The sequence below is a fragment of the Lissotriton vulgaris genome, chromosome 9 (genome assembly GCF_964263255.1).
Source record: "Lissotriton vulgaris chromosome 9, aLisVul1.2, whole genome shotgun sequence".
In the NCBI taxonomy this organism is placed as follows: Eukaryota; Metazoa; Chordata; class Amphibia; order Caudata; family Salamandridae; genus Lissotriton; species Lissotriton vulgaris.
In genome coordinates this window covers 441,598,786-441,622,842 of record NC_141697.1, presented here as the reverse complement: position 1 = coordinate 441,622,842, position 24,057 = coordinate 441,598,786, and the positions used below count along the sequence as shown (strand labels likewise).

Below are 24,057 nucleotides of genomic sequence, written 5' to 3'. Positions count from 1 at the left end.
TGCATTACCGGTGAAAATAAAGTGGGATGTGCAGGATACAGTTAGGGTTATAGAATATAAAATATAGTGCTACTGTACGAGGCAATAATATGGGTAGCAATCGATGCAGAAAGTGATGCGTGCAGGATACAAAAGTGAGGTGTGTTGGCTACAATCAGGAATATAATAATAAATATCACTGTGAAAAAGCAGACTATCTAAATCCGGCGTAAGAAACGTCCAGCTGTGTCATTGTACAGAAGTAGTCTGAGAGGCCTTAGGTCTTTAGGTCGATGGTAGGAATGACTAGTCCATGATGGTCTCCCCAGGATAGACAAACTAAGATGGCCGAACTGATAGGGGGAGGTAGAAATAGAAATAGTGGTCCTTTGTCTGTTGTTATTGCTCTGGGCTCAGAGCAGGACCATTTCCCTTTCTATTCAAGGCAGGCACTGCTCATAGCTTGCTGGGAGTGAAAGTGGGGGAGTTAGAGATTAGAGCTGTGGAGCCTCGTGGACATCAAAGGTACCAGCGAGGATTTATTTCTACAGTTTTATGGCCCCATGTTGCTGCTCAAGGAGGTAGTTTAGGAGTGTAAGCAGATTTTATGGCCCCCGCCATTTTGTACAAGGAGGTAGTCTAAAAATGTGGGCAGGCGGGTGGGGTGAAATAAATACCTTATGTCTCCCAAGCGTGTTGATCTTGCCAGCAGAATTTTTGATGTTGTAATTCTTAGATCGCAGGTATATCTGATTGTACTTCCCGGTACTTCCGGGAGCCGATTCCACTAAGCGGCGTCCTTCCTGGATCCGCATCCAGCCTCCTGTGCTGTGGTGCGGGCGGGAGGGGGTGTCTCAACAGTTAGCCTTGCCTTGTAACTTATGCCTTGTAACTTGGCGCCGCTTCACTTTTCCATCCGTTTCCCGGTGCCTTCGGGAGCCGACTCCACAACCGGCGTCCTTCCTGGTTCCGCCTCCAAACCTCCTGTGCTGTGATGCGGGCGGGAGGGGGTGATCGCCGACGTTCCCCGGCCAGTCCCGGCACAGCAGCTGGCAGCCTGCGCCTTGGAGCGGGTGGGAGGAGGGCCACTCTCCGGTGCAGCCGGGCGCCTTATCACTTTACAGGGGACATTATATGGTGCAGCAATATTAACACAACGGAGGACTTGATACGCAGACAGCCGGGCGTACACGGCGATCGCCAGGACTCGCGGGGTCATCAGAGATAGTGGTTTCCCGTCTTCAGGGTTGTGCGTTCCACTGCGGCGGCCATTTTTGAAGTTGCGCGATTCGGTGGAACGCACGCCGGGAATGATGTTGTTCTTCTTTGTTTGTTTGTTTGCCAAGTAGCCGGCGCTGGTCACCAAGCTACACTCCCCAACTCCAGAGTGGTGATCTTCTCGGGGATCTGTGGTCTCTTATCTTGGATACTCAACCCTGGTCTGGCTCAGGCACCGATTGCTGTCGCTTCGTGGCTTAAAGTTTATACTCAAAGCATTGCCTAAGTCCTGGTGGTTACTCACTCCTTCCTCATCTCTTTCCACCCATAATGTAGGTTTACCACCAGCCTAACACAACATTTTCCTAACGATATGCTTCTTGCCCATCTCTGTTCTCCAGACGTTGTGTGCCAGAATATCCTTGACAAAAATATAAAATTGCATAAATACAGTCCACTAAATATTGGTTATAAAAATATCATCCAATTGGGTGAAGATTCTGTAACGTAGTTCACAATGTTTTTGTACCTTACGCTCCAGGATGGGTGACTCAAGTAAATACACCCATTACTTTGCTGTCTCGCTTTTACAGGGAGCCAGATGGGACAGAAGAAGCCTGGTGCAGAGGATGTTGGTGGGAGCTGGTCTAATTCTGTGCTTTCCCAACTCACTGTTACCCACCAGCTGCCAGAAGACTGAGCATCTTCAAGAAGCCACAATAAAGAAGTACATGTTTCGATCAGTGACAATGTGATGCTTTGTTCCATCCTTGTAGTCTTTTCACAGGAAAGCTAATAACCCACAAAAAGTGTTCTTGGATTTAGAAAATCGAGTAGAAAGGGCCTTTTCTCCGGATCGCTTCCTTTCATCCCTTCATTCCCTGTTACTAGTTCACCCACTTTCTCAGAAAAGCATAGCCAGAATTAAATGTCCTACATTCTGTAAATCAACAGCAGGCATTGTTGACGCTTCCATGGCAGATGAGCTGCCTGCTGCTTTCAACTACAAAAATGAAAATAACAGGAACCACATTTTTCCAGTTGTAGTGCTTTCATGGTCTCTACAGTTTGCATATTTTCTCGAAGTCCCATGAGGACCACAACACCACATGTTTGGCTTTAAGTCATAGTAGACAAATTAGTTGGCCAACCGTGCTGTTTTTTCCATATGATCCTTAACGCGAGCTGCACGCAGTTGTGCTGTGGAATTTCCATGGACCGCAGATACATCGCCATAATCATGTTTCTGATCCAATGACACACGGTGCACACTTTACTACGTACAATCATGTTCATAAGACAACATGCACCTCCATGACAACACACCAACAGCACCCACAGCTAATCTGGTTCAAAGGGATACTGTGAACCCTAACAAGACACCATACTCTCAATCACCTCAGACACATACTTCAAGATCAGAAATGCACATGCCAAACCTCTGAAATGGCCCTTACCTGGCTTGCTATACACCTCTGGTTTCACAAAACAAAAGCACTAACCACTGTAACACACTTACAAACGTACACACAGAAGCAGCACATTAACCTGAGTCATACCGATGACCCACTCCCTCAAGCAATCCGAAACTGATTCCAGATTGTTAAGGAATCCTTGAGACCAGTGCATGAAGGTACCCAAAATTTGATAGCGCTGCAAGGCCATACTAATGGCACTATGGTACAATTCAAATCTCTGTAACATGACATAATACATGCATATGAATTTCCTATGGAAACTGTGTTCACCACTGCTAGAATTGAATGCGACAGGGGAGTCTTCACCTCCTCTAGAGTGAACCTAGCTAGGAACAGCCGAGGAGTGCCAGCGTTTATAAAGTGCCTATGTTGTTATCTTATGCCTTATAATGTAAAGATATGGCTCTGATTGTGGCTCAAACTGCTTGCCTCTGACTTTTTGAAAGAATTCAAAGGTTACATGCTACCGCACGTCCACGGTGATCGATGGACGGCAAGATAGACGAAAAGAGCATTGATTTCCTGCTGTCAGCTTGTTTCGCTTAAAGAACAGGGAAGATTGATCAGAGGAATGTGATGATGAGTTAAAGGGTATAGAGAAATAAAAAATTGATCACATTTATTTATTAATCATTATTTATTTATTTTATTTGCATATTGTAGGACTGGAGATGTCTGCTGAGCCGCAGCGTAGAGTGTCCATCTTTTGAAAATCAGAAACTGGAACATTTCGCAAACATAGAAGTAGGACAACAATGCATCGATTGAGATGCACAGTTTTGCTTAATTGACAGTACACACAGACACACTAAGCACACCCAATGGGCCTTAAGTACCACTTTTACACATAATATCATCTGTGTTAATTACATTGCTTTCTGATAAGGGCTTCTAACTAATCCTGCACTGGAAAGGCATGAAGATGTGCCTCTCTCTGCGTTCAGTGGACCATCTTTGAAAACCAGGGCACGTTCTAAATTTACAGAAATTTCATAGGACATCTGGTGAAAAACCCGGACTGTCCCCGCGGATCTGGTGCCTGGTCACTCTTCACTGGCAATAGATTGAGTTGATTGTTATGCAATGTCGGTGCATCGAGGAGCTGATCCTGGCCAGAGTTTCAAGATTTCCACTCAGGATAAATTTGCAGAGAACAAATTAAAATGGGAATCATTATATAGCTAGCTTCTATCTTATAAAACTGGCGTGGATAGGTCCCTCCCTGTGCAAGTGTTAAGTATTCCTGCTTTGCAAAAGTATGTAGAAGCCTTTGTACCTCAGGGATTGTGAATATTGCAGTCCAACAACCTGTGGACTCAAATATAGCAACCCCCGTATTTGTGATGTCCTACTGATGAAGCAGCATACGTTGGTGTGATGTGCCATCAGTCCTTCTTCAGTCTCCATTGGAACACTTTCTTCTTTTTTTGAGGGAGTGGCACACTTTCATCACAACCCATTACATGTGCTGATGGGAAATATTTCCCAGCTCCCACAGTCTTGATTGGGCGCAGCAATGCTAGAGCAATAACTCGTCATGAAGAGCATCAAAAGAGCATGCACAGGCAAACATGGCCGGGGGTCTGCACTACTCTGGCACTGTTCACAGAGGAGCTGCCACTACTAACGGAAAAGGTGACTTGGAGATGTTTCAAAATGTAGGGAAGTAGCGAGGCAAACCAAGACAAACTTGGATTGATGCCCACCCATCTGGTACTTCCCTTTTGACCCTTGCTGAGATGGCACTTCTGCACTCCTTGAAGGGAGGTCCATTTGAGGAATGAAGGCAGGGAGGTTGCATCCTAAATACATAATGCAGAACAGTTTTCCTATTCAACCATAGGATTATATAGCGTGAACTAGACCCAAAGGTATCAGAGCACTTTATCAACCAATCAATCAGAGTACTTGTAAAGCGCGCTACTTACACGTGAGGGTCCCAAGGTGCTGAGGGGAGGGGGAGGGGGGGCGCTGCTACTGCTCGAAGAGTCAGGTCTTGAGGAGTCTTCTGAAGGCGAGTAAGTCTTGGGTCTGCCGTATGTGTGTAGGAAGGGTGTTCCAGGTCTTGGCGGCGAGGTAGGAGAAGGATCTACAACCAGAGGTCGTTCATTGGATGCGGGGGACAGCAGCGAGGGCAAGGCTGGCGGGTGGGGGTGTGGAAGCTGAGTCTGCTGTTCAGGTAGGCGGGTCCAGCGTTGTGGAGTGCTTTGCATGCGTGGGTGAGGAGCTTGAAGATGATCCTCTTGCCGACGGGGAGCCAGTGTAGGTCTCTCAGGTGGGGGGTGATGTGGCTGCGGCGGGGGACGTTGACGATCAGTTGGGCGGAGGCGTTTTGGATGCGTTGTAGTCATCGTAGGTGTTTGGCTGGGATTCCTGCATAGAGTGCATTGCCGTAGTCCAGTCTGCAGCTGACGAGGGCCTGTGTCCCTGTTCTTCTTGTTTCAGTCAGGATCCACTTGCAGATCCTGCGAAGCATGTGGAGGGTGATGTAGCAGGAAGAGGAGACGGCATTGACCTGCTTAGACATGGAGCGGGAGGTGTCGAGGATGAATCCTAGATTGCGAGCATGGTCGGTGGGTGTCGGTGATGTTCCCGGTGTGGTCGGCCACCAGGAGTTGTCCCAGGCTGAGGGGGTGGGTCCGAGGATGAGGACCTCTGTCTTGTCCGAGTTCAGCTTCAGACGGCTGCTCCTCATTCAGTCTGCAACAGCATTCATTCCCTCGTGGAGGTTGGTTTTGGCAGTGTGTGGGTCCTTGGTGAGGGAGAGGATGAGCTGGGTGTCGTCAGCGTAGGAGATGATGTTGAGGTCGTGATGGCGGGCCACTTGTGCGAGGGGGCCCATGTAGATGTTGAACAGCGTCGGGCTGAGGGATGAGCCATAGGGGACGCCGCAGATGATGTCGGTGGATTCAGATCGGAAGGGTGGGAGGCGGACGCTCTGAGTTTTGCCGGAGAGGAAGGACGTGGTCCAGTCAAGAGCCTTCTCTTGGATTCCGGCTTCTAGGAGGCGTGTCTTTAGAGTGCAATGGCAGACCGTGTCGAAGGTGGTTGAAAGGTCCAGGAGGATGAGGGCTGATGTTTCGCCATGTGAGCACCAGTTGTGTTACAGACTGACACATTCATTTTTATTTATTTGTTTGGTAGCGACTCCTGAGATTCAGTCATGAACTTGATATGCCTCTGGAAGTCCTTTGGAATTCATATCAAGTGCTCCACAATAGATATTCAGCTAACCAGAAATTGACTACACACCCAAAGGTATCAGAGCACTTTATCAATCAATCAATCAGAGTACTTGTAAAGTGCGCTACTTACACGTGAGGGTCCCAAGGTGCTGAGGGGAGGGGGGGTGGGAGGGTGCTGCTACTGCTCGAAGAGTCAGGTCTTGAGGAGTCTTCCAGAATGCATTGTTACCTGGCAGAGAGCTCTAACGTCATGTTATGCCCTGTTTGTCCCTTTTCACTTTCTAAGTGTACATGGCAAAGTTATAATTCCAGTGCTCATTTCATTAGAACAATTGAAATGACATCACAAAATGATGCATTTATGTACCAATATTAATGATGTTTGTCGTCATTATTATCTAAGTTTAGAAAATGGTGGGAAACAGCTGGGAGGGGAATTAGCTTATTTCCGACCTGAAATCGGGCAATACCCTCATTTAATTTAATTAGAATGGTTATGCTGCTTATATTTATTAGTAGCATTATTGCCCATTTATGTTACAGGTGAACCCAGCCGCACGATCTATTGGTGCGTTTACAAGAATTGTATTTGAAGCCCGACCTAATAGAGCCTAGGTTTCAGTCCTGGCTTATGCACGTGGCCTACTTGTGTGATCCCATGCACATCTCTTAATCTCCTGCTTCGGAATATCCTCATCAGCAGAAATTGGGAACATTTAGAACCAGTCTACATGCAGTAATAGGTGCTGCACTGAAACAGGACATTTACTGTTATTGGAGGCAGGCAAGAAATGGTTAGAGTGGAACTCTTGACTCAATATCTATTTCAATACGGATTAGCGGATTAAATGAGCATGTTTACGTAAAAGCAGAATTAGGGTCATTGTAGAAGATACTGACGATGGTGCGAAATCATTACTACAGTCACCAAACCGTGCCAAAGTACATTTCCAAAGAGGTGCAAAGGTTCACTCTCTTACCTCCGATCCTCTCACTAGGATTCCCAAGCCCTAGTAACAGAACACACACTCCACATCCCACACTCCACACTCCACAACCCACCCCAGTCACGATGTCCAGACCACCTTCAGCTGAACCAATGGCATGGGTACTGTCACCTCATTAGTACCTGTTGTCCTATACACCTTGCTTTGCCTTGTGCTGGGGTTCCCGAGAGGCAGCCGTAGCCACTCACTTTGCATTTTACTTGAAATACTAGTGTGTTGTTGTACCCTATACGACCTTGCGTCCATCTGCTTATATCTGCTGTGGATCATACAGAACAAAACATTTCAGCTGAAACCACGTCTCAGGCCAGGTGATCCATGACATAGTTGTATATCACAGTACTGGGGCAGAAATATCGACCTGCACAAATATCGACTCCACTATATCCATGGCCGTAGTATCTTCAAAATAGGAATATATGGCAAAATACAGATTTACAACCCCACATCTGTTTCTCTTGAAGGCATCGAAAATGTTTACATTAGGAACTTGATATTTATCCAGATCTTAAAAACTCAATACTGTGGTTAAAAAACCATAAGACCAGCACTTAAGAGAGACAAGGTAGACAAGCATTGGCGAAGTCAATAGGTCGGATTTAGAGTTTTAACTAAAATATGTTACAAAGGAATACTGCAGTGAAAAAACGGGCAAAAATTGATTGTTTTCAGATAAAGTGCATCTAAGAGAAATAAAATGTAATATTCATGATCTAGTGTACATTTGAGATTTAAAATAGTCCCTCATTGACTGAAATGCAAGCACTCCATAGGAGGTGCAATAATACACCAGATAGCATCAGGTGGGAGGGTAACTCTCTTGTGGGTCAGTGCCAAAGCCTGCTCTCTGTATTTGTTAAATAATAGGTAATAACAGGTCTGGCAGACAATTGCATTGCTAAGTCACATCTAAAAGCCAGCTCAGCGGTCTTCACATACAGTATAAGGCCATCAAACTCAGGAATCATTTCTCCTTGGTCCTTTGGTGACACCTATATTATCAAAAACATATCTTGCTTCTACCATTCTTTTCTATCATGTCTTTGTTTACACCATCTGGAATTCAACATGTGTCACCTCAGTACCTGCTAGGCTATAACTGCTCTATTTTAGTGACACTTGTTTCGCTTCTCTCATCATTGGATATCCATCTCTTAAAGTGATTTTTCAATACTTTATTCCATAACTTGTGTCTACAGCCTTGCATTTGCCAGTAGCCCTGCACTGTCAGCTTGCAAAGGTGGAAGGGGAATCTTGGAGTGTGCTGTCATCCATTGGATCTCGCTCTATTGTCAACCTGACCTATTACCAATTTGAAAGATCACTCAAAATACCGGCATTTTATTCACTCTCACTGCAACCTCATTGTTCACTGACATGGTGTGTTCATCAGTTGCATACCTTCGCAGCCCTCCGCGAAGCGCACCCTCAGGTAAGCAGGTATCCAAATGAAATATCATAACAAAGATGAGAAGTAGTGACACTATGAGCTCAAATAGGTCTCCACGTTCTCCCATAATCTCTCTATTCCCACCACTTGCCCACTTGCTGGTCACACTGTGTTTACATTTCTTTTTAAGTCATACAATAACCTTGAAAACTCTTAAAGTACAATTTCAGGGAAGGCGCCCGTAATGTGTCATGTTTAATTCAATCATACTTACTAGACAGGCTGGCGGAAGAAAGCTGTTCACCCGTGAGATGCTCCACATGCCCTCCAGGTACTGCTGAGCCTGGATGGTCACCGAGCTCAGAGCACCACTGAGGCTGCTGGGGCCTACAGTTACTTGGACGCTGTTGTTGGGGAAGCCGCCTGCACCCTGGGTCCATCCAAACCCCCGCGTTCTCTCTGTTGCACAAAAATGATTGGTTGCTTTTCCAGAAGGTCTACCCACCTGCCCAGCAAGCAGAGCAAAGTCCCTCGGAGAAGACACGGTGACCATGCTTTGGGGAGCCAGCCTCGGGCACACATTTGCTGCCGTGGGGTCGGTGAGTTCTCGGCAGCTGGCTTGGTTGAGCGATTGGATCATCTGAACGGCTTCCTGCTTGAGCTGGTTCAGGTGGGTGGCACAGGTGTCGCAGCGACTCTCGCCTTCATTCCTGTGTTTCTGTAGATGGTCAGGCACTTGAAGCTTGTCAAAAATTAAAGCTGTAAATCTCGGGTCCTGCAAGGAAAAGAAAGACAGTCATAATTTAGCGGACAATAACGCATAAAACCTGAGCATACACTGTAAGCTTCCAGCCGCTACCTGTAGGCAGTGGGCTTGGGAGTTATTCCACTAATACACGCACAGTGAGCTATCAGCTAGCTCGTTCGCTATCCATAACTAATGTATAAACTGGGAGCGTGCGCCTGTGCAGAAGGCTCAGCATGAAAATAATTATCATGGCGGTACATGAGGAACGCGCGACGTGCTTCATAACCACCCATCTATTTGTTGTTAATTGCTCAACTAACTGCTCTCTTGGAGACATCAAATATGTCTCGGATTTTAGTCTGGAAAAAGAGTAGCCTCCGATGCAAGAATTCCATTCTGAGGGTTCCACTGTGCTGCCCTTCAGTGGCGACCTATCGCCTAGAACCCATGTGACCCACACCACTGAGAGCTGAGGTTACTCTAAGACATCCTGATGCCTGAGAGCAGTGAATCAAATGAAAGAAATCTGCAGGAGTTCTGTGACTGCTCATTTCTACCATTGTCACAGTTTTATGGTAGAATGGTAACACTGCATAGCACCAAGAAAGTTACCACCAGCAAAAGGCTGCTGGTAATAGAGAGCATTAAAATGTGGTACTACCATGCGTAGCAACAGGGGTAGTATTTGCACCCATTGGTCTGCATGATTTACTGCATTTTATTGTACCGAGATTCTGAATTCAGGAGTAATACGACTTCTGATTGTAGTAACATCAATACTCCAGCAGGTTACCACCCTAGGATTTAGGAGCCAAGCCGAAATAAGGGTCTATGCTGTGGTTTAACAAAAAAAAAAGCAGTGCCACAGTTAGCACACAGTTACATGAAAATGTAGCAACCAACTGTAGGACATTGGCTGTGGAGATATACAATAGCATAATGGATGAATGGTGCTGCAAATGCCAAAGGTATTCATTCAAACACACTTTAGTCATTTTAAAAAACGGTAACGGATTTACGTGTGTAACCCATGCCATACCCAACTTACACCTGTGTGCACATGCTTATGCTACTGGGAATTCCCTTTCGATTCATGATAAAAAATAATATCAACATTTACACACACCTATGTATGTAATTAGTGCACATTGCTGATATAAGCCTTGTGAACTCTACGAGTGTGCATTAATTTAATTAGACTTTATATAATGCAACTAAACACTCCTATAGCATCAAAGCGCCTAACATAAAGGAGCTTAACAGTAGCAGCAGACCTGCCAATCAAAGTATATTTTTCACTGCATGAGTGTACTCTACTGAGAGAAGGGGTGTGGTCTTGGTAAAGGGATGGGACATGGCAAGTGGGGCTTTGGACATCCAGCTCTGCATAAACAGCCACATCTACCCTCACTTATTTGTCCTACGAAGGTTTTAATAGGAGCCCTGCTGTATAGATCGTTCACACCATTTCTGTGCAAGGGTTTCCAGCTCACCCTGTGATTGGCCATGTGCTTGTGCATGAAACCGTGTGAGTTAACAGGCCTCTAGCCATCTATTTAAGTACATACAATCACACCACAATGCAAGAATGAGTGAAAACATCAACACAAGCAGGTAAAGTCCTGCGCTTGCTGAAAGAACCTTTCACAGCTGTATTTAAGGTGCCTTTTTCTAACCATATATCTCAGTAGAGTTAGGATACCTCTTACAGTGTGAATTAAAAGCAAGACATCAGTGGGGGCGTAGGGCCTTTCATCACTAGGGTTCGAAGGTTTTAGAGCCCTTTGAAACCTAGAGGCAGGAGCCCTTTTACCTCAAGAGTTAGGAGGCATGTAGACCTCTAAAGTTAGGAAGCCTTTCACCATCTTTAAATTCGGGAGCTGGCACTAGTAGGTGACCATTTCAAGTATGTTTAAGGTCAGAAAGCTAGCGCCTACTAGTGAGTGCTCTCTGGTCTGTAGGTGTATTTTTAAGATTTGGTTAGAAAGACTGGTATTTCTTGGAGGCTGTCCCACCTATAAAAAGTACACTATAATCGTCTCAGTGGTACTGTTCCACTGTACTTGTACGATACCACCCAGGAGCCAGCAACCCATCTGTTGGCTGGCGTACCAAGTATACATTGTTAAACACCCAAAGATACCTTGTCACTACATGTTCTTGACCATGCAGAAGAACAGCAATGCACACTAGGCAAGAGAGCGAGCAGTGTGCAATAATCAAATAGCATCTTCCTAATCCATAAAGTTGGATAATTTAACACAGTCTTACTATGATTAAATCACATTCTGATTAATTTTCTAAATTATTGATAACAATGTCTTGATTGCATGCCGCTGTAAAAGTTAAGCAATATTATTACTCAGCAGTCATTTATTGGCCTCACGATGATGAAAGATCTGTCTGCCTGCAAGTTTGACACAGTAAGTGCTATGAGTGATTAACATACATTTTAGAATAAACTATGTTGCAAAAAGCATGCCATTCAATACATGGAACCAAGCCTTCCAGGTTTGCTATATCACGACTGCCACGTCAATAAACAGGGAGGGGGCATGTGCTCCTAAAGCGTACAACAGCCCCTTTTTGTCCGGCAAGCTGGTCCAGTTCCAGACATTTGGAAATTCTGTGTCCAGCTCTCAAATGACCATCTCAACTGGTATTAATCAGACCTATTCGGGCAAGTCCCAGCAGAGAGCCTAGGGGCTGAGGGCATGGAACCTGGATTGCATCTTCACCCATAATCCCTTGCTTTGTTGTGGTCAGTGAGAGAGCAGTGCTAGCTTTGGCCCAGTCCCTGCTGCACCGCTCATCTGCAGGATTTGCACAGTGCAACTGGGCCTCGGTGCAACAATGCACAATACTTCACAGCTACAATTCCTCCATAAGGTGAGGTTCTGAAGAAATGTTTGCACGAGAGCCCGGAAACTGCTGGCGCAGTTTTACGGCCATTTCGTCTTTATGGTGGGAGTTCAGTGATGCGCCAGATGTGCTCGTTCGGCGCTTTTTTTTATTTTTCCAGTCTGTGACAAAAACACCTGGCCGCACGGATGGGCGTGAAGGTTAAAGGAAGCACAAGTAATTGCTAAAAGCATTAAACTCAAGTTAAAAGTCAAGCCTAGCTCATTAAACCGAGAGTTTTACTACCACTGACAAAGTCATTGCTAAGGGAGCATCACCCCGGGCGGAACAGCTGGAGCAGGCCTTCCTGGGGAGCAGCAAACTTTTACTTAAGAAGGAAGAGATTAAAACCAAAGGCCTAACATGTTAAGCCTACTGTGGGCGGATACCGGGTTGAGAACTGGCTGTTTTCACTCCGAAAGCTTTTATGGCAGAAGCAGACTGGCTGGTATGCGTAATATTTTCTGCATGCTTAACCCCTGCCATTTGTAGTTGCACCCAATTTAGACACACAACGGACTGAATCAATCAGAAGCAAAGTACTTTTCTTACAATTGTGGAAACACGGGTGTGCCAATGCCCCCGTTCGCCTGGTTCCAAGGTTGCCAATCCAACTTCCCAGTACACCTCTAACACGGTCTTTGACGCGCATGCGCACACCCGCGGTCGTTTATATTCTGTTACGTTTCGCGTATGTTCCAAATTGCCCAAGTTATGTTTTTCTGACACTCAAACCAGACTCTCACACAATCTGCGTCACAATAAAGTACCATTGACCTTCAGGGGTCACGGCGTCTTCACATAAATATGCAATTTGAAGCAACCAAATGTATCTTAAAATGTACCTTGCGAGAGAGAAAGATGGGTCCTTCCAGTCTGCGCCGAGTCCACGTCGGGGTCAGAAAGAGGGAAGCCCGCTGTGTGAAAACGGTCTTGGGAAGGGGCCATCACTGAAATAATACCCGCCCACCCCCCCTGTGCCCTGTGTAACCTTACCCCCTCGACCAGCCTCTCTGCCTACGGTGTGAACAGACGATGAAAACCAAACTCCGAGACACCAACACCACTAATTACCTCAAGTTTCCCCCTCCCTCCTATAATTGGAGGGATTCCTCTGCAAACCTGCCACCACAGAGCCGCGGCTAAAGATGCGTTTCGGCGGCACAGACAAAAACACTCAGACACAGGAGTTAAAATATTATTTTAAAATCAGCCACTGATAAACGAGGCCGATACTTTTTTATCGACCTGTTTGGGGAGAATGGAAAGTACTGCCCTCCCGACACGAGGATCCATATTAACGACTTTTTGACTCTGCGGCGCTTTCTGCTGGCTGCACCCGGATTACTGTTTGGGCCTCACGTGGCTCGCTGCAGTATCCAATAACATCTTCGTTATTGATAAACGCTTTGAAGGATGAGGCCTGATTTAGATTACCTCTTTTCTCGGGAGCAGAATGGATGCTCAGCAAAAAAAAGAGAAAAAAAGAAAAGCAATCGAACGCTTTGCACGTACAGGACGAAGTGCTGGACTGGAATACAAATGCGGGCTGTGTTTGATGTCTACTGCGACACGAATAGTGGCGGTGGCTTGTTTATCTCTGCTGCCTGCTCTTACAACCACATGCATGCTTAAACACGTGCAAACAGAATGCTGCTGCATCCCCAGCACGGATCATATCTCCCCTGTTCTTGCCCAGCCTTGCTAGTTGCCTAATAATGACAGAGTCCTGTTTAAAACACGTGTCAACAGCCATCAGGGCATCCATGGCTCATGTCCCTCTTTTCTGGCTTCCAAAGAGCCTGGGCCCGGTTGTATGTCGGAACCATGCAGGCGTTAATCCCGCCTGCCTTAATAACAAGGTCCAAACAATGAATGCGCCTTTACCACTCATTCCGTTACCACGCAATGACATTCCCTTACCACGCAATTACAATGACTTGCCTTAGGGCACGCACTGGATTTGGAATAGTATAATTTACTATTCCAACTCCAGTCTGTGCAACAGCAGGGAAGATGTTAGACTTAAAGTCCAACATCAATCCAACAACGCCTTCCTTAAGTCAAGTCATTGTCACCACTTGCGTGATACAGGAATGCGTTGTTAAGACGCATCCATGGTTCGGACCATCCTGTTAAGGCACAGCGTGCCTCGAGCCGCGGTATAAATGCTGTTTCCCCCTGGAATCTGTCCAAGCTCTGCGCCCAACCCTCCATGGCGAACCATGCTCTACTGTGCATGGACTTGGCCACAGGGCCTGGCCTCCAGATCCCCCCTGGGCAGAGCTCTCCACTTGTGACCAATCCCACAGCCCACCACCCTTGGCTTTGTGCAGGCAGTGTGGATTGGCTACAGTTCCTTGTCTCTGGTCGGGCCTTATACCTAACACTCAGCTGGCGTAAACCTCTACTGAGCTTGATCACCAGTCCTTCAGCTGTGCATAGAAGGGTTGGCCTCAGGGCCTAGCCATCAATCAAACCCACACGTCAGTGCTTAATTTGTGCCGGTGTTATCCGGTGCTCGGCACCAGCTTCCTATTTGTAAAACTCCAGCACTTATTATGGGACTACACCACATGGTTGCGCTGTGTGTCTATTTATAGGAATTCATCACAGTGGATTGTTTATTTTAAAATATAAATCTAGCACCAGGTAATGCTGGTGCTGGCATTTGGCAGCAGTGGCAGGACTGTGGATGTGCCACGTGAGCTCCTATGAAGTGACTTGGGCCCTGGCACTTTTACAAATTAAACACTGAACCAAAACTTTTGCCCAAAAGCATAATTACACCTGAATTACTGGCCTCATGTTGTACAGACAGACAAAGCGCCTTGAAGCAGGTAAAAATCTACATAGAGCACTTTACAAAAACAGCACATACATAACAACCAACCGCCTGCACTTAGATCACAGTAAAGTCACTTTACAGATAAGCAAAAGCCCTGTGCTCAGAAAAAAAGTAGAGAATTTCAAAGCACTTTTAAAATTAATCTCAGTAACAAAGGCATAAAGAAACAAAGCAATTTCCCTGAAATCACACACGGGTTCAATGGAGTAACTGCACTACAATGACCTGCTCCAAATTTAGGGCAGGAAACACAGAGCATACATATATATGTATTACTAAAAAATGCAGCAAATAAAGTATTTACTGCCGGAGGCCCTGTACTTTGAAGCGTTGTACAGAACAGGTCAAGTTATTTCTCCCAGCTCAATTGTAATTGTTTCATTGATCTCAAAATCATGAAAGGATGATTTGACCCTACCAAGATTCTGACCCAGGACCTGTACGCTGTACACAGATCACTGCAGGCGGCTTGGAACTCACCAAGTTAACTTACTGACTGTAGACAAATCCGATAGCCAATGCTATGCAATGGCACAACGCAAAATGGTGGGGCTCACCTGCAGAATGTGAAAAGGTACCCGAGTATTCCATATCTCACAAATCCTCATTGACATGATTCTGAGTGGGAGTCCCTTGAATAGTTTTGGGTACCCGGAAAGGTTGGTTACTCCCCTTGCACCGCAGGAGCCTTTGTTATGCCCCTGATGCTGCATAGCAAAGGCACTGATAATCATAGATTGGTTGGCCAGTAAACCAATTTTTTGCCACAATGTTCATCCAAAGCTTTTTTTTTTTTATTCAGACACTCTGCAAGTTCACCAAGACAGTGAAGTTTTAAAATAACTTCATGATTACAGAGGAAAACCTCTACAATTTCACATACACACATTTCTAGAATGGAAGAATAAGCCACTAGCATGAACACAGAATTGGTGCTCTAACTTTAGCTGTTGTTTTAGTCTAATGAGCTACAGCTCTCATAATTTTGTATCCAAAAATCAACGTACTTCTAGAAGCCATCTGTAACTGGTCAACTAGAACTTCTAATAGAGGACTTCATTAATCTTGTTTTGAAAACCTTTGAGAACAGATTCAGTTGGTGTACTTTGAAGGAGCCATGCCCAGGGGCTAGCACCTAAACTCCACCCCCACCTTTATCTTTGCCCACCCCTAGGTCATCAGAGCAGCTCATTTAGAGGGGAGGGGAGTCTTTGACAGGGATGCTGCATCAATCGAGGTATTTTTAAATTAGGGTGTAGAATTAGGGTCGCCGCTTCGCCACCCTCTCAACATTGCCTGCCACCCCGGGCTGAACTGTAAACCAAAAGCCGCCCTGGCAAAAAAGTTCAAGCCAGCCCCAATCCCTTCTTCTCTGTTTTTATTCATTCTCTCTCTCTCTCTCTCTCTCTCTTCCTCTCTCTATCTCTCTCTCTCTCTCTCTCTCGCTTTCTCTTTCTCACTCTCCCCACATGACCCCACTGAGGCTGTTGCCATAAACCCAGGGGAGGAAGCCTTCTACATGGAAACCCAGACACCCCTTCCCCACCACCCCTCCCAAGTGGCTCCAGCCACCTATTATGACAGTCATTAATATCTAAACTTACTTGTGGGATTCTTTCTGAATCCTAAAAAGGGAAATGAATTCAGATCAGCAGCATGTTTCCAACTTTTCTTTTCATTTGAACATGACTCAATGAATCAAACGCATGCTCTCTTTTCTAATTTAGTTTCAAACACAGATTGCCATATAATTGAAATATTGTTTATGCATTCAATTATATATAAGTAGAGCTTACAGAACTAGTTGAAAGATCAGCAGAGCTTGGAACAAAAAAACCTGAACCATCAAGTCATGCAGAAACGTTTACCCTGTGATATTTTCTCAGCTCATAGTTGTGGGGTGGGCTTGTTGTTTACTGGTGAATTTCACTCCCCAATGGCTAGCCTTTCAGTAAAATAACATACCATGTGCCATATTACACAGAGTCCCCTGGGGTTGCAAAGGGTGTTGCGCCCACTTTGCGCACCCCGGGGCACTTTGGTATTACAGAAGGGGCTGCAGACGCTTGTGCCGCCCCTTCTGTAATACCGATAGCTCTGGCACACATACAGCACCAACGCTATCTTCAGGGGGGTGTTCCGTCATTTGCAAGGGGGTATGCCATATGCAAAGGAGGGAATCCCTTTGCCTCTGTGTCTGTGCCGTATTATAGAGGCGGGCGTAGAGGCAAAGAAGCTCTCAGGCGGCGCAGGCGCACTGACCGTACTGTCATGTCTCCTGAGGCACTCTGGAGGGGGAAAAGGGGGTCCTATTGACCCCTCAGACATCCTCTTGCAGGCGGGTGCAAGGGGATCTCCAATCCCCCTTTAAAGTGCAGACGGAGCGGCTTCAATGCAGCCGCACCCTTTTTCACACGAATGCGCTGCCCCCAGAGCTGGGCAAGTTCACAGCTGCCCTGAGGGAAGCACATTCATCATAATACAACGCATTTTCCTCCATTGTGCTGGGCACACCTTTAAAAGGAGCACCCAGCACAGTGAAGGAAAATGCGCCCGCATGTGCATTGTAAAGCACACGTTCACCCAAGGGAATCTTGGCGCTGAATAACTGATGTTTATTGTTACCTAACTCAATGGTACTCATTTTATTAACCTCACAAGGATGATGGCTGAGTGGGCCAGCCAGGATTTGAAGCTATGACCATGAGGCCGAACACAGGCCCCTATAGTGGACACACTAGTCCACTAAGCCACCAGACCCGGCTAAAATGCCGCCCTACAATATATAGGGTGCACAAGATTTTCTACCTGAAGGAGATCGCGTTGAAATGTTGTTGGTTTTAGTAGCAGAAACCTGGCTTCTGAGGCTGGCTCACAAATTTAAGCAAATTGTGGGATTCTTGGCAAATTACTTTATTGCTCTAAATGTCCACACACAGATCTGAACTGAATCTAGGAAGTCTCAGTACAAGGAAGGGCCCACTGACATGATCTTGTCACTAGGTCAGACTCTTTGGACGATTCTGGTATCAGGTGAGGATTGGCCAACAACAGATCTAGTGGGTTTCCTAACAGGTTGCATACACTCAAAGGCTGAATGGTCTACGGTGGCGTGAGTTCCATTCCAGGCACAGTTTGGCATCAGTCAACTTTTCCAATATGCACATAGAATTCCATGTCAGGCATCGCCTAGCATCAATCAACTCTCCCATGTCAGGTAAAGCCTGACATCAGTCGACTTTCCCAATAAGCACATGTAGTTCCATGTCAGGCATAGCCAGGCATCCGTCAACTCAATGTCAGGCACAACCTGGCATCAGTCAACTCCGTGCTAGACACATCCTGGCATCAGTCGACTCTCCAAGTAAGCACCAAGTTCCACTTCGGGCATAGCCATGCATCAATGGAGTTACAGTCCAATCCAAGTATAGCCTAGCATCAGTCGACTCTCCCTGTAAGCACATATAGCTCCATGTCAGGAACAGCCTGGCATCGGTCGACTCTCCCAGTAAGGACATGGTTCTGCGTCGGAAATAGCCAGGCATCAGTGGAGTCCATGCCAGACACACTCCAGCATCAGTTGACTCTCTCAGTATGCACATATAGCTCCATGACAGGCACAGCCAGGCATCAGTCAACTCTCCCTGTATGAATATATAGCTCCATGTCAGCCAAAGCCTGGCATCAGTCGACTCCCTGCTAGACTCATCCTGGCATCAGTCGACTCTCCCAGTAAGCATAGAGTTCCACGTCGGGCATAGCCATGCATCAATGGAGTTACAGTACAATTCAAGTACAGCCTAGCATCAGTCGACTCTCCCTGTAGGCACATTTCGCTCCATGTCAGGCGCAGCCTGGCATCAGGCGACTCCATGCCAGACGCAGCCTGGCATACACGGACTCTCCTGATATGTACATAGGCCAGGACGCCTCTGCCTGGAAGCTCAGATGAAGGAAGTGATAGTTGAACCAGTTCTTTTCAGCCACTAGGAAATCCTATTGGAAAGATTGTCTCCTTTTCTATTTCCCTTGTCCTGTTCAAATCCATTGTTTTATGTTTCTTTCACATTAGGACATTTTTATTTGTCAAATGCTGAATTTAGAAGAATAAGCTGTCGGTGTGATGGAGCGCGTGCACAAAACACGGCACCTCACTCAACTCTATGGGTGCTCCAGGCACAATATACACCCAAACAAAACATTTTAAGTTTCAGCTGGACTTCGCAATGCATTATCAATAGTTGTAAGTCAAGCAGATGTAGAATATTTTTTTTTTAGAACTGTCCCGTTTTGTATAGTTCTTTAAATGGGCAATTCGATTAGCCTGCTTCTAAGATCTCCAAAGTCTCGCATACTGGGGGGCGAGTCACCCAGGATCACTCTAGTCCTAGGGAGACAGTAAGAAAACTTTAACAACAGTTAAACTACTAACATAAGCATACTCGGAACTCACCAGGCAAGCCCAGAACGCACAGTCACATAACTATCAACATCTCCAGAGGCCACACATGGCAGACTATGTTTAGAGTCAAGACTACATGGACAAGACATCACCCAAGAGCTGTGACAGTGACACGGGAGTTATGTGGCAAATTATGTGACAAGAGTCGATTAAATGATCCATTCAGGAAAAGCAAATTTAGCAGCATAGACAGGCACATTCCGTGGCAGTATGAAATCCCCATTTTAGCATTGTAACACACATTATTCAGAAGATGGTGAATTATCAGGAAAATGTAGTAAATGCATAATTATGTGGAAAACTGAGATACCGTTGAATTGCATAATGCCGGTTGCTCAGCCAAGGACACATTTTCCACTTCTATACTCCGGTGAGCACGTGTCAAGGCTCTTTGCGGGCAGATTATAGCACTGCGAGGTCACACAAATGGCAGATTGGCGCTATAGTAAAATCAAACAACGTAACCTAGACTATGACGCCTAAAACTGTCGCAGTCCAGTGCTTACCGCGTATAACAGACCAGAGCAGCAGGAAACGAGCTCACGTCCTAAATAAAGAGACGTGAGCCGGGGCGTTTGTGCTATGCAGGTGAGGCAGACTGCACGCCCTTCCCCTCCGGTCTTCGGGTAAAAACATGTGTTCCTCCCTCTTTTGTTCATATTAAACTTGGCTGCCCTTTTTACAGGAGTTGAGGAAGTTGCAGCTGGCCATGCACAATGCATTTTTACCGGTTTTATAATTTTATTGCGTTGCCCAAGGGAGCTGCTGTGTGAAAGGAGGAGCCGAGATTTCAAAGAAGTAGTTCGCAGACACCTCCGCCTCAGGGAACAGAGAAGAAGGGAGTTTCGCCACCACAAGACGCTTGACAGTAACACTGCTTGTGAAGGCCGAAGTATGTGCTTATGCAAAATTAAAATAATAAAAAAAAAACGTTATGCTTTTCATCTTCACCATTCTTAAAAAAAAAAAAACGATTCAGTTGTGCTTTGTGCTATAAACGTCTGTGCATAAAATAACATAACACAAGATAACACATTTTGTAGCACGGTGACATGAATATCAAAGGCAACATAAAACATAATATATTACGTAACATAAAGGCATTATGTGACATACCTTTTTAAAACATTGCATAACATCCATGGCAAAGCATAACAACATAAGACAACATAAAGTTAGTTACCGTAACAACATTAGGCGACTTAACATTGTACAACAGAATGTGACTTAGCACTACAGAGCATCAAATAGCAAAAGACAAAGTAACATGACATAACAATGATAACACAGTAAACAAATCACAAAGAAAAACATAGCATAATGTGACAAAATGCAGAAAATCTAGACATCGTGTAACAGCATAGTACCAAAACAAAACATGACATAAAGCATAACCCAATCAGCATGTGACGAAACAATCCAGCGAATACATAAACCCAAAAAACTTGTAAATATATTACAAAAGTCTTCTCCGGAAACAAGGCTAAAAAAGAGACCTATGCAGTTTTGTTTATCCCTCACAGGCCATAATTTGGTGTATTTATGTGATAGGATCCAGTGGGACCCCCCTAGCAGCAGAGCCTTCCGCCCCCGCCCATGTGCTCTTTTGTAAATGTCTGGTGTGGTTTAAGTCGTCCGAAAACGTGTTCTGCCTGTCTCCTGCATGTGGGGAAAACCTTCAATTAGCAAATGAAAAAACAGGAAGGCACCTTTTCTGTCGAGGTCACACTTCACAGATGTGTTTGTAAGGGTGGGCGGAGGTGTGCCAGGGCGAACAGGTGTGTGTATTGTTGTCTGACTGTGTGAATGGGCGTATCTGTGCGAGCAGGTATTTATGAGAAAGTGTCTTCAAAGCCAAGCTAAAGGCCCACCTAGAATGCCAGAAGAAGCAGGCCCGGAAAGCAGGTTTATTCCACTGGGCATTTTCCCAGTGGCTGGCACCTCTGCCACTTTCTCCAGCTACCCCTGGTAATTACAACAGGCACAATGGGTACTTTAGACGAGAAAGAGTGAAAAGAGCAGTGGCGGCTGGTGACTCTAGAAAATGGTGAGGCATTGGCCCATCTGGTGTCCAACGACAACGCGAAGAGCGCACAACAAAAAGCACGACCCTGGGGTGGAACCAATGAAAGGATAGGTTTAAACTAGTGCTCGTTTATTTGCCCTCTATGCCTCTCGCTGGCCACCCAGCTCTGCAACCGACAAGTGAAATCAAGGTGATTGCTCTGTTAAAGAAATTGCATACTGAGAAATGGGATGATCTTTATCACAAAGGTACCATTTTCAACATGTCCTCTCTCCCTGGGATAGCTTCTGTGCACCACTAGACATGTTTCTGTCTTGGGGATCGGGGGTGGGGAGGGTGCACACTTAGTGCTTCAAGTTCACACGGAGACCAGCAGGCCTTACAGAGCTCTCGGGGCACTAGTATAAATAATTACTTAGAAACAAAACACACAACGGTCTGGAGTGCGCTTAACTGAGCATAATTTACAAAAATAATCTTACCTCTGAGTCAGCAATCCTCTTTGCTTGGCGAGAGAGGAAAGTGAAAAGGAGAGCAGGAAATGAGGGACGAGAATGGGAGCAGTGCTGGTTTGAACATTTTTGCTAGGGCTGTTTTTAGTTCCCTGTCTGGCCTTGTTCACGAGCCTTGCTCAGTTTGTTCATGCCCATAAATCTATCCTACTGGGTAATCCTCCTACTACTTCTTCCCTACTATGGGCCTTTCGTTTGGGCAAAGAGTTTGGGTGGGCTGCAACTGATCAAATGAGTGGTCTCTAGATGTGTCATGTATACATACCTGCTCAGGGCTGGACTGGCCGTACCGAGCATCAGGCATTTTCCCCAGGAGGCTGGAAGGGCGGGGGACAGTTTTGCAAAGGTGGGGGCAGTTTTGTAACTGGGGGGCCAGTTTTGCAGCAGAGTCCATTACTTCAGCCGCCGGGGAAACTCTGCACATGTAGCCGAGACATGGGGTCTCTTTCTCCTATCGTGTTCTGACCGCATTCCGTTACACTGGAGGTCATATGACTATTGCTTTTCAATACGACCATCTCCTCGAAGGACTCACTCGTCCTCCTTGACCCCATATCAGCTCCATCTACACGTACACAATTTTTATCAAGTTATTTTTCTGCACATTGAATTGTCTGTCTGGATATACTCATCCATGAGGCGTTGTGTTACTTGGATACAACTTATTTTCACACGCATTGCAGTGTATTTTCCTGATTCCATAAATATGGTCCGTGTCCTGCTTTCTCGGACCCTAACCGGGTTGGAATTATCACCGGTAAGGGGAATACTGAATCCGTCTATCACGACGAGCCCTGAAGAGTCAAAGTGGAATGTGCTTTGACGAAACACGTGTCGGCTGGCTAGTCGTTATGCAAACCTTGCATTAAATGAAACAAGAATACCTTGTGGCGAACTCTCTTTTTTCTATGTGTATATGATATGAACAGACAGTGTTATTGATTTATGTGTGCACAGGTCTTTTGTTTTCAAGAAATGGGTTTGGAGTTCCAAACACTAGTGAGGGGTTAGTAGGGTCACCCATTTCCTGTTAGCACCATATTACCTTGTCCTATGTCCACTTGACCATGCTTATCCTGCAGAGCGCAACTGTTCCCTTTATACTAAAACCCTTCTCACTGGTTCCAGTTTTGCAGCAGTGCTGCAGTATGAGCCCCAGTCACAAAAGCAGCAAGCAAACATTTCCAGCCTCCCGGGGCCAGGCAGTGCTTCTCCAGGGGCTGGTCTGAGAACATTGCCATGGCTGCTTTGTGTTCCCAGTCCGGCCCTGTACCTGCTCACAGTTTCTCAACAAGCTTATTCCAAAATGGACTGGGTGGGTGATGCAGCAGTCATCCCCCTCCTTCAGGTCCCCATCCTGGTCTAATGGACTGCCTGGTGGTATGCCTAACACTATATTTAGATGTACATCCACCAGATCCATCTACTGTTCTACAGTTACGTCTGGATGGGGCCATGTTATCCCCTAATCAGTTTTCAGGAGTATTTGCCTGGGCCGACTCTAGGGCGATGCAGCAGATGCAACACCACTGAGCGCTGACTCCTGGTTGGGGCGTCATGTTTGAAGTATGTTATGGTTTTAAAAGCTCCTGCTGTTGTCTTTTCTGGCCTCTAGCAATTTTCAGGCCGTAATAAAAATGTCAGGATAACTCCAATGATTAATGTTCTTCCTAGAGAGGGATCAGAGGTTTGTCAAGTGGAAGTTTTGACTCGTGGTAAGTAATACAGAGGGTTAATATGCCTGCTGCAAATAACTTGTACCATTCACATCACAAGGTGCATACAATGTAAATAGGTCAGTGGGTTACTGCTTTTGTCTGAGATCCTTAATTACTTTCAGTTTATACGTTATTCCCAACACAGAACAGTGAGCTATTACCTGTCATCAAAGAGCTGCATGCAAACTGCAAGGTATAGGTAAGAGCATTAAGATTTTTTCCCCAGATTTTCCTTCTCCTAATGTTGGAAAAAGGGTTGCATTGGATAGAAATTAATTATGATTATTAAAGAGAACCCCCAATAATGGTGTTACATTTTAAATTCTTTGTTTTTGCTTCTCCAGACCAAGCACTCTTATACGATCCTGCCTACCAGTATGGATGACATGTGACTCCTACACCTGGTTGTCCTCCGCCTTATGCAGTGCTTTAACACCCTACACTTTTATGAGTGGGGGCGGTGTTATGAAACAAATTAAATACATCTAGATCAACTGGTTATGGAGACTTAAGGGGCACTGTTGCAAGGTGGTAGTGAGGGAACCCATGGCGGAGGTGGTCATTGGAGGGCACCGACAAACATTG

General features: G+C 45.7%; 1 protein-coding gene across 3 annotated transcripts in view; it reads right to left on the bottom strand.

The window, feature by feature from the left end:
• KIF26A (kinesin family member 26A) overlaps positions 1–24,057 on the bottom strand; it is a 245,750-nt gene that overhangs the window by 143,357 nt on the left and 78,336 nt on the right. For 2 of the 3 annotated variants that reach the window (XM_086937892.1, XM_086937893.1), the window contains exon 3: positions 8,532–9,032. In XM_086937892.1, coding sequence (XP_086794018.1) covers positions 8,532–9,032 — 501 coding nt within the window. The remainder of the gene's footprint in view (positions 1–8,531; positions 9,033–24,057) is intronic. The other variant, XM_086937894.1, reaches the window with a different exon arrangement.